General features: G+C 38.1%; 1 protein-coding gene across 1 annotated transcript in view; it reads left to right on the top strand.

Moving 5' to 3' along the window:
* LOC113525472 (potassium/sodium hyperpolarization-activated cyclic nucleotide-gated channel 1) overlaps positions 1–13,305 on the top strand; it is a 28,088-nt gene that overhangs the window by 4,521 nt on the left and 10,262 nt on the right. Inside the window, exons 2-3 of the mRNA XM_026911997.3 lie at positions 2,364–2,682; positions 3,073–3,183. Of these exons, the coding sequence (XP_026767798.3) occupies positions 2,364–2,682; positions 3,073–3,183 (430 nt within the window). The remainder of the gene's footprint in view (positions 1–2,363; positions 2,683–3,072; positions 3,184–13,305) is intronic.

Here is a 13,305-nt window from a genome sequence, read left to right as displayed (position 1 = left end):
TTCAGTCCCTCAAATAATGCAGGGTATTTCTGTTGCCAGGGTGTGGCAACCGCCAAAATTGCAGACACACCTGTATCCAAGAGGGAGAACCCCAGAGTGGTGAAGAGGTCTAAACCCATTAGGTTGGCTCCCTGGCAGGAAGTATGAAAGCCAGTGCTGGGTAGATCCTTGGTTCCGTAACAAATGCGTTTTCTTTAGCTTGAACTTTACTGTCTCTGAACACCTCCGAACGCCCCAGTTCCCATAATCCATCATAGGTTATTTTATTAGACATAACTAAATATTTGCAGCATAACTGAAGACAGTATAACACAGAAGACACAGAACAAGTCTGTTTGCAGACATAACAGGGTTTTTCAAAAGCATCTAAACCACCGCCTTTAAAAACAACCACTCACTTTTAAACCTGAAAAAAATCACAGATAGAAAATACGGACTGAAAAAGAAAATAGTGTTTTATTTATTTGCTGTCAAATGTATATGGGATGTAGGTGAATCAAGCTATCAAGCTATGAAGCTATTGGGCACGTCACAAGTTTGGGTAATGGCGCAGGCTCTCCACAAAAGAATGTGATCACATGACTAGTGCGCTCTCTCTATACTTTAACACTGTGCACATTGCAGTGTCAGCAGAGCAACACTGAGCTCAGTAACCTTTTAGCTCCACCCAGCATGACTGGTCTGTTGTGCCCGTTGAGTTAAAGCTCATTTCGACTAAAACTTTAATGAATGCTGATGAGCAACCAGCAGGTAAATGGCCTGGATATGCGACAAAATTTTCATGGAGTTTTCAGTTTGACTGCATAGAGAAGTCAGTACTAGGGGAACACTGTGCATGTAAAGATGTAAAGATCACAGGGTCAGGAGTGTTCAACATCAAAATGAAGATCAAAAGAAGAGAATGGGAAATTATACTCACTGCAGTGGTGAAATGTCAATGAATCTGTGACAGTCAGTATTACAATTTTGTGAAAATGCCTGGTCAAAAGTGGAAAGCAACCTACACAGTTTGTACAATATAGACCACAGCATTCAAAAATAATTAACACACACATACACACACAGCTTTCTTCTTGTTTGTTGATATTATTTTTGATCCTTTATATCAATGTATCAGTTTGAAAAATTGCCCTATTTTACAAAGACAACAATGATGAGAAAAGTAAAAGTGTCAGGTGTCTTTTCAATGGGGTTCTTCCACCAAATTCTGCAGCTTTTCTATCACCCATCTCCATATTTACTTTACTATTAGGGTTACAGGTATGCTTGGCAGAGAGAAAGAGAACACAGATTATTAGGTTTGAACTTGTCCTGTAATGGTTAAAGACAATGACATTGTGTGCAGAGAGCAAGCAGGGACTCTGGCAGGACTACCTATGACAGCATAACTAAAAGGGAGAGCCAGAAGCTAACACAGACATGAGGGAGTCCTGGGACATAAAGCAGCAGCCACTCCACCATCAACAAACCTGAGTGAACGCGTGAGAGTGGGGGGGCGACAGCATCCAAACATCCCAGTTCACCACAACACTCTATGCCTGTGAACCCTGTGTCTGAGTCCCAAAAACTAATAGGAAGGCTGTTCCATAACTTGGGACTTTGTAGGAAAAATCTCTGGCCCCTGATGTAATAATGAAACAGTTGGGCTCTGGTGTATGTGCTGTTTGGTTTCTATGTGCAGAAAGTAAAACTACCATTGGTACCACTACCAAACTGCTATCCCACAGTAGACATTTTAAAAACCAAATTAAAAAACATATGTATTCTTCCAGATTTTTGAGGCTTTTTAAAGTATATATTGTGCAAGTGTCTGTTTTTAATCCTCTCCTGTCAGTAGTGGTTTGTCTTGGTTACTGTCTTTTTTGTTATGCCTCTGCCACTTAGTGGGGGAGGCATTAGGTTTTTGCATTGTCCATCCATCCATCCATCCATCCATCCATCTGCCTGTCTGTCCTTCCATCCATCCATCTGAGATTCTTTTTGTGTAATATCTCAAGAATGAGTGGTTGAATGTTTATAGGATTTATATGGAATTATCATTGTAACCTGCAGATGAACTGATTAGATTTTGGAATTGATCCAAACAAGGACAAGGTCACAGCAAGGCCAAATGTCTGAAATAGTTTTTCTTCAATAGCTTCCATCCTGTTTGAAGTGTATTTTAAGGGTCATTCTGAATACAAATTAGTAACAAAAGGATTAGACTTGGTGGTGGTTCGAGGCGCCCCTGTCTACACCTTTGGCATTGAATTCAACTTGTTTTATTCATGTATTTTAGCATTGATTTGAATTTTATTTTATTTTTGTTTACATTAGTTTGATTTAACTATTCAGCACTTTGACTTGATTCCCTCTGTGTTCAGGTTTTATTGGGATCTCCTGATGCTTCTGTTGATGATGGGGAACTTGATCATCCTTCCAGTGGGGATCACATTCTTTAAGGATGAGAACACGCCACCGTGGATCATCTTCAATGTGGTGTCAGACACATTGTTTCTGGTGGACCTTGTGCTGAACTTCAGGACCGGCATTGTGAAGGAGGACAGCACCGAGATCATGCTCGACCCCAAAGCCATCCGCCGCCACTACCTAAGGAGCTGGTTCGCTGTCGACTTCATCTCCTCTATCCCTGTCGACTACATCTTCCTCATGGTCGACCTGGAGGAGCGCCTAGATTCTGAGGTGTGCGCGCACACGCACACACGACGTTTGTCCTCTCATTCTAAGGCAGAAGTGTGTATGGTAGGGTATATTACCCAGTTCCTTGATAAGCTCCTTTATATAACAGGAAAAATGATATCATTAAACACTATTTGTCCCAAAACTGCACACTGGTCACAACATAGTGCACTACTGTATTTTGGATATCAGCAATTTTATAGTTGTAACTCTAATGAAACTGTAGTGGATACTGTCCAGTACACTCCAAAGTATGGAGTCTGTGAACATCAGACATGCCCACCACAACATTACGAAATAGTTTGTGATCTCTGACCTGATTCCAAGTGTTGACTTATAAGTTACTTTAGTGAGTGTCTTGTGATCTTAATGATGTGTGAATTTGTATTTCAGGTGTATCGAACGGCTCGAGCTCTGCGCATCGTTCGTTTCACAAAAATCCTCAGCCTGCTGCGCCTGCTCCGACTGTCTCGCCTCATTCGATACATCCACCAATGGGAGGAGGTGAGATCATCAGCATCATCAGTAGCAGCAACAACCCGAGCCTCAAAGGCTCTACCCACAGATGATGTCATACAATATATGGCCAAAAGTTTGTGCACACCTGACCATCACACCCATATGTATTTATTGAACATCTCATTCCAGATTTATTCCTTTTTGCTGTTATAATAAGCTCCACTCTTCTGGGAAGCTTTCCACTAGATGTTGGAGCGTGGCTGTGGGGATTTGTGTTCATTCAGCTACAAGAGCATTAGTGAGGTCAGGCGTTGATGTTGGGATGTCGAGGAGGTCTGGGGTTCAGTCGGTGTTCCAGTTCATCCCAAAGGTGTTCAGTGGGGTTGAGGTCAGGGCTCTGTGCAGGACACTCGAGTTCTTCCACTCCAACCTTCACACACCATGTCTTCATGGAGCTCGCTTTGTGCACAGGGGCATTGTCATGCTGGAACAGGTTTGAGTCTCTTAGTTCCAGTGAAGGGAAACTGTAATTCTACAGCATACAGAGACGTTCTATACAACTGTGTGCTTCCAATTTTGTGGCAACAGTTTGGGTGTGATTGTCAGGTGTCCACAAACCATTTAGCCATATAGTGTGTATACTGTACAAGCCAGAGGTGACAGTGATGAACAAAAACTCACTGGGTTCTTGGCCACATTGAGTGATGAAATCTAGCACAGTTTCAAGCGAAAGCTAAAAGTTTGTCATGCAAGACTGGTCTGTGAAAGTCTAAAGGCTAACTGTAGTCTGAAACCCTAAAGGCTAATGATAATGCAAAGCCTTGATGTTAGTATGAAAATATAAAAGCAAATCTTAGTGCAAAAATTAAAAAGGTAAAGGCTAAATCTTCATTTGAAAGCTTAAATCAATGGATACACAGATCAAACGTTTGGCCCAGACAGGGTCTCAGAAGAGGATGCCCAATGTGGAGGTTCTCACCCACTGCGCCATGGCCTTGGAAACTAATCTAGTAATACAAAGGCAGCAGCACATGCTGACAGAGAAAGCACATGCAGGTAGCTGTGTCCTCCTGCAGCTGCAGCGTTGGTGCTGGTTGTCCTGTGTGAATGCCCAGAAATGATCTCCTACAATAAAGTCAAGAAGTGGTGATGGAGAGCTGAGCAACAGGAGCAGGTCTGAATGTCCTGGAAAATTCAGGGTTATTTAGCTGGACTAAAGTAGCAGCCACATTCGACAGACAATAAGCAGCCGTATTACGGATTGCACTGCTCACCACAAAAATAAGAAGGACCTAGAAAGAGTATCTTAATCAGGTTCCTTAAGGCCTGTGTTCCCACCGTACCATCTAAAGAGCATATAAAGTATTCTATTGATCACTAAGTTGCTGAAGTATTTTCTCAAAGTGGAAAAAAATGTTCAAACCAAATCTGGTATAAAGTGCTTGGAAGACATGGGATGACATTAACCTTAGCCTTCTCCTCTCCTCCCCACTGGAGGTTATCTACAATATCCTTTCAAGCCTCACCAGCAAAGGTCACCTAGACTGCATCATTCTCACAGTACCCAAATCTGCTGACTGCCCACAGTGTGACAAATGTCTGTCATTCCTCAACTATTGCAATCATATCTCAGAGCCAGTCTATCATCTCCCACCATCTCACTGTCACTTCATAAGCTCTATTGCTGTACAAAAGTGTTACTTTGAATGATGTCTGCTTCTCAGTGCTTTTCAGAGCTTCTCAGAGCTTCTTAGAGCTTCTCAGAGCTTCTTAGAGCCTACAACAAAGAACTCGTATTTCCTTCTTTTATGAGCATGAGTTGTCCTCTGTTCTGCACTGTGCATCAGTTTGGTGGTTTCTGTAGAGGTCATTGGTTTACTTCTCACTTTCTGAGTCCAGAAGATCTTCTATACTGTGAGGAATCTACCCCATAGTTATAGAATCCCTCTTTTAGGGACATCAGTGTATGAGCAGAGTTATTCTAACTCCATCATCAACAAAGGATGACCCAAATATTTTAACATAAAATCCTTCCTCCATCATCTCACTTGACATTTAGTAAAGTATCAGATCATAATCAGAGCAGCACATATCCCAGACCATTCTCTCACTCTCTCTGTCTCTCTCTCTCTCTCTCTCTCTCTCTCTCTCGTTTCACAAGCTCACCTCATGTGAACGGTGTGCGAACAGTGTTAGTTAAAGGCATGGCCTGCACTCCCAAAATTATACACACACAAAAGTGGGTGGAGGATAGCCAAGGTTGGAGAAATATAGCAGCATGCACACTATAGTGACGTACACAACTTTTATAAAGCTTTAAAACATTATACACTGAAATCTACATGATAATGAAACAAACATTATTCTCTGAAGAACAATCTGAAGACCTCTTAATGCAGACTTGCACTATTCATTACCAAAATTCCTCTTCCAACGTTCACAGAAACTCTAAAAGTGGTTAAAATGTTGTCCTCGCACACAGAATATCTCATCACGAGAGCTCTCCATCTGTTCATTAGCCGGGTCTGGCAGCAAGGCCGTGTCCTTCACCAGTGGAAAGATGCCAAAATTCAACAACTGACTTTCTGACTCATTGGAATACAAGAATTCCAGTGAGATTCTCTCTCTTATTCACCATTAAAGATTTTGTGATGTCCATAGAAACATGGAATAACTAGCAGTCTGTCACAAACATTAATAACTTTGGTCAGAGGGTACAGCCCATCCTGAGGCTCCGCCCACACATGTACGGATATTATTAAAATATCTGCGTTTTGGCACCCAATCCACACAAACATTGTTTTGGGTCACTGTAAACAAATCTTTTTGAAAATATCCTCCAAGGTGGAGGAATTTTAAAACTCTGTTTTTACTGTATTGTGTGGGTGGAAAAACGTAGCATGAACACTCCCATGTCCATTCCGTGTGTGGTGTTTGTGTTATGAATGTGCTAGGACTTGGTTTATCATGGCTGCTGATCAGGATGTTACTGTGTGGTCTTTGTTTTCTTGTTTGATAATGTGTTTGCAGTTTAATTTCACTTTGTTTTATTATTACACCCTCTTGTGGAGGAGACAGAATATCGTTGGCGCTGTACTGTTCATGAATCCATTGCTCTGGTACTACAAACCGCACTGAGAATGCAGGTTTAGAATAAGACCCAGGAGAACACTTTGTATTCAGGTGGAACCTTAAAAACTGAATGACTTTATAAACCCTGACCTGCTAATATCTGTCCAGCCATCTGTGTCTCTACACTCCTCTACAGCTGTGAAGCCTGGGTTCTACACACTCACTGTCTTACCCTCAGAGAGACAATAATATCCAACATCACCAGCAGATTCTTGGCATTTCCTGGAGAAACAAAGCACCTTGTTTTGAATTCCTGCAAAAAAGCAGGTTGTCTAAACATTCAGAGCAGTGTAATTAAACACTTGCTTCATTGGTTTGGATGTTTTACACATTATGCCTTCTGAGACAGATGGTGTGCAGACATGGGCTCTATGTCCACCAATCAGCAGAAAAAGCAACATACAGATCAACTACATAAACACAACATGCACATCGCAAGGCTCGGTGTCTCACTAGTTTTTGCAAATTAGTTGAACCTAACCTAACCTAACCTAACCTAAACATCAACCCATCCAGCTTAGAGAAATGATTCCTTACAGATGATTCTGCTTTTTTGGGGAAAGTAAAATTTACAAACAGCTAAAAAAAAACTAAATTAACACTGCTGCATTTCATCAAACCCAGAACGCACCTGCAGTATCCTTGAAGAACAGTGAAGATCACATGTAGGGCCTGTACAGTCACATGATTAATCAGAAAAAGTCATCATCAGAAACAATGGACTGTCAACAATTTGTGTGTGTGTGTGTTTGTGTGTAAGCATTGTGTTAGTTGATATGTATCCACTATAAAATATGATATGACAACCAGAAGTTAAACAAAGGCCATGAGTCATCAGGGTTGATGTCGTGGTTACGTTGTGCATTGGGGAAAACCGCGTTATAATTCAGTTGTTGGGACAGTGAGGTAGGAGTGGTTTTTCCACCAGTTTGGCGTTTAATCTCGCACAACACACACTGCAACATTACCGCATTGTGTGTATTAATGCAGTTAGTTAATTATTAAGTGTGGCAATTGTCTCATGATCTAAGATATTCCGTATGACCTTATATCTAACATTGTTTGTATCAATATTCATGTGCGTGTTTATTAATGCAGTGTGTGTTTTAAATGGTAAAACATCTGTGATGTGTGATGTTTAAAAGGAAAATAGCTAATGTCTAAAAGACTGTTGACTCATGTTAGGCATAAAACCTAATATTAGTGTAAAGACTAATCTCAGATTGAAATGGTAATGGTAAATGAAAAGGCTAATGGTAGTCTAAAAGCTAGAGAGTCATATAGTCATAAGTAAATGAGTAATAGCTAATGTAATGTTCTAAAGATTAATATGAATGGTATATAAATATGACAAAAGTAAGTAACAATAATACTCCTAATGGATAATAACACACTATAATCACACACACACACACACACATACGTTCTATAATCACACACTAAAATTAGAATCACACACACTCTATAACCACACACTCTATAATCACATAATCAAATACTACTAACACATTCTATAATCACATGCTTTATAACCACACACTATAATATCACACTCTATAATCACACACTATAATATCACACTCTATAATCACACACTATAATATCACACTCTATAACCACACACTATAATATCACACTCTATAACCACACACTCTATAACCACACACTATAATATCACACTCTATAATCACACACTATAATATCACACTCTATAACCACAAACTATAATATCACACTCTATAACCACACACTCTATAACCACACACTATAATATCACACACTATAACCACACACTATAATATCACACTCTATAACCACACACTATAATATCACACTCTATAACCACACACTATAATATCACACTCTATAACCACACACTATAATATCACACTCTATAACCACACACTATAATATCACACTCTATAACCACACACTATAATATCACACTCTATAACCACACACTATAATATCACACTCTATAACCACACACTATAATATCACACTCTATAACCACACACTCTATAACCACACACTATAATATCACACTCTATAACCACACACTATAATATCACACTCTATAACCACACACTCTATAACCACACACTATAATATCACACACTATAACCACACACTATAATATCACACTCTATAACCACACACTATAATATCACACTCTATAACCACACACTATAATATCACACTCTATAACCACACACTCTATAACCACACACTATAATATCACACTCTATAACCACACACTATAATATCACACTCTATAACCACACACTATAATATCACACTCTATAACCACACACTCTATAACCACACACTATAATATCACACTCTATAACCACACACTATAATATCACACTCTATAACCACACACTCTATAACCACACACTATAATATCACACTCTATAACCACACACTATAATATCACACTCTATAACCACACACTATAATATCACACTCTATAACCACACACTCTATAACCACACACTATAATATCACACACTATAATATCACACACTATAACCACACACTATAATATCACACTCTATAACCACACACTATAATATCACACTCTATAACCACACACTCTATAATCACACACTCTATGACCACACACTATAATATCACACACTATAACCGCACACTATAATATCACACTCTATAACCACACACTATAATATCACACTCTATAACCACACACTATAATATCACACTCTATAACCACACACTCTATAACCACACACTATAATATCACACACTATAACCACACACTATAATATCACACTCTATAACCACACACTCTATAACCACACACTCTATAACCACACACTATAATATCACACTCTATAACCACACACTATAATATCACACTCTATAACCACACACTATAATATCACACTCTATAACCACACACTCTAATATCACACTCTATAACCACACACTCTATAACCACACACTCTATAACCACACACTATAATATCACACACTATAACCACACACTATAATATCACACTCTATAACCACACACTCTAATATCACACTCTATAACCACACACTCTATAACCACACACTCTATAACCACACACTATAATATCACACACTATAACCACACACTATAATATCACACTCTATAACCACACACTCTAATATCACACTCTATAACCACACACTCTATAACCACACACTATAACCACACACTATAATATCACACTCTATAACCACACACTCTAATATCACACTCTATAACCACACACTATAATATCACACTCTATAACCACACACTCTATAACCACACACTATAATATCACACTCTATAACCACACACTATAATATCACACTCTATAACCACACACTCTAATATCACACTCTATAACCACACACTATAATATCACACTCTATAACCACACACTATAATATCACACACTATAACCACACACTATAATATCACACTCTATAACCACACACTCTAATATCACACTCTATAACCACACACTCTATAACCACACACTCTATAACCACACACTCTATAACCACACACTCTATGACCACACACTATAATATCACACTCTATAACCACACACTATAATATCACACACTATAACCGCACACTATAATATCACACTCTATAACCACACACTATAATATCACACTCTATAACCACACACTATAATATCACACTCTATAACCACACACTCTAATATCACACTCTATAACCACACACTCTATAACCACACACTATAACATCACACTCTATAACCATACACTATAATATCACACTCTATAACCACACACTCTAATATCACACTCTATAACCACACACTATAATATCACACTCTATAACCACACACTCTATAACCACACACTATAATATCACACTCTATAACCACACACTATAATATCACACTCTATAACCACACACTCTAATATCACACTCTATAACCACACACTATAATATCACACTCTATAACCACACACTATAATATCACACACTATAACCACACACTATAATATCACACTCTATAACCACACACTCTAATATCACACTCTATAACCACACACTCTATAACCACACACTCTATAACCACACACTCTATAACCACACACTCTATGACCACACACTATAATATCACACTCTATAACCACACACTATAATATCACACACTATAACCGCACACTATAATATCACACTCTATAACCACACACTATAATATCACACTCTATAACCACACACTATAATATCACACTCTATAACCACACACTCTATAACCACACACTATAATATCACACTCTATAACCACACACTATAATATCACACTCTATAACCACACACTCTATAACCACACACTATAATATCACACACTATAACCACACACTCTATAACCACACACTATAATATCACACTCTATAACCACACACTCTAATATCACACTCTATAACCACACACTCTATAACCACACACTCTATAACCACACACTATAACATCACACTCTATAACCACACACTATAATATCACACTCTATAACCACACACTCTATAACCACACACTCTATAACCACACACTATAATATCACACTCTATAATCACACACTCTATAACCACACACTATATCACACTCTATAACCACACACTCTATAACCACACACTCTATAATCACACACTCTATAACCACACACTATAATATCACACTCTATAATCACACACTCTATGACCACACACTATAATATCACACTCTATAACCACACACTCTATAACCACACACTATAATATCACACACTATAACCACACACTATAATATCACACTCTATAACCACACACTATAATATCACACTCTATAACCACACACTATAATATCACACTCTATAACCACACACTCTATAACCACACACTATAATATCACACTCTATAACCACACACTATAATATCACACTCTATAACCACACACTCTATAACCACACACTATAATATCACACACTATAACCACACACTATAATATCACACTCTATAACCACACACTATAATATCACACTCTATAACCACACACTCTATAACCACACACTATAATATCACACTCTATAACCACACACTCTATAATCACACACTCTATAACCACACACTCTATGACCACACACTATAATATCACACTCTATAACCACACACTATAATATCACACACTATAACCGCACACTATATCACACTCTATAACCACACACTCTATAACCACACACTATAATATCACACACTATAACCGCACACTATAATATCACACTCTATAACCACACACTATAATATCACACTCTATAACCACACACTATAATATCACACTCTATAACCACACACTCTATAACCACACACTATAATATCACACTCTATAACCACACACTCTAATATCACACTCTATAACCACACACTCTATAACCACACACTATAACATCACACTCTATAACCACACACTATAATATCACACTCTATAACCACACACTATAATATCACACTCTATAACCACACACTATAATATCACACTCTATAACCACACACTCTATAACCACACACTATAATATCACACTCTATAACCACACACTCTATAACCACACTCTATAATCACACACTCTATAACCACACACTATATCACACTCTATAACCACACACTCTATAACCACACACTCTATAACCACACACTATAATATCACACTCTATAACCACACACTCTATAATCACACACTCTATAACCACACACTATAATATCACACTCTATAACCACACACTCTATGACCACACACTATAATATCACACTCTATAACCACACACTATATCACACACTATAACCGCACACTATAACATCACACTCTATAACCACACACTATAATATCACACTCTATAACCACACACTATAATATCACACTCTATAACCACACACTCTATAACCGCACACTATAATATCACACTCTATAACCACACACTATAATATCACACTCTATAACCACACACTATAATATCACACTCTATAACCACACACTCTATAACCACACACTCTATAACCACACACTATAATATCACACTCTATAATCACACACTCTATAACCACACACTATATCACACTCTATAACCACACACTCTATAACCACACACTCTATAACCACACACTATAATATCACACTCTATAACCACACACACTATAATCACACACTCTATAACCACACACTCTATGACCACACACTATAATATCACACTCTATAACCACACACTATATCACACACTATAACCGCACACTATAATATCACACTCTATAACCACACACTATAATATCACACTCTATAACCACACACTATAATATCACACTCTATAACCACACACTATAATATCACACTCTATAACCACACACTCTATAACCGCACACTCTATAACCACACACTCTATAACCACACACTATAATATCACACTCTATAACCACACACTCTATAACCACACTCTATAACCACACACTATAACATCACACTCTATAACCACACACTCTATAACCACACACTCTATAATCACACACTACATATCCACACACTACATAACCACACACTATAATCATGCACACTATAATATCACACTCTATAATCACACTCTATAACCACACACTCTACAACCACACACTATAATATCACACTCTATAACCACACGCTATAATATCACACTCTATAACCACACACTATATCACACTCTATAACCACACACTATAATATCACACTCTATAACCACACACTCTATAACCACACACTATAATATCACACTCTATAACCACACACTCTATAACCACACTCTATAACCACACACTATAACCACACACTATAATATCACTCTCTATAACCACACACTATATCACACTCTATAACCACACACTCTATAACCACACACTATAACACCACACTCTATAACCACACACTATAATATCACACTCTATAACCACACACTATAATATCACACTCTATAACCACACACTCTATAACCACACACTCTATAATCACACACTACATATCC

This window comes from Pangasianodon hypophthalmus, chromosome 1, assembly GCF_027358585.1.
Source record: "Pangasianodon hypophthalmus isolate fPanHyp1 chromosome 1, fPanHyp1.pri, whole genome shotgun sequence".
In the NCBI taxonomy this organism is placed as follows: Eukaryota; Metazoa; Chordata; class Actinopteri; order Siluriformes; family Pangasiidae; genus Pangasianodon; species Pangasianodon hypophthalmus.
This window is presented reverse-complemented; position numbering and strand designations above follow the sequence as displayed.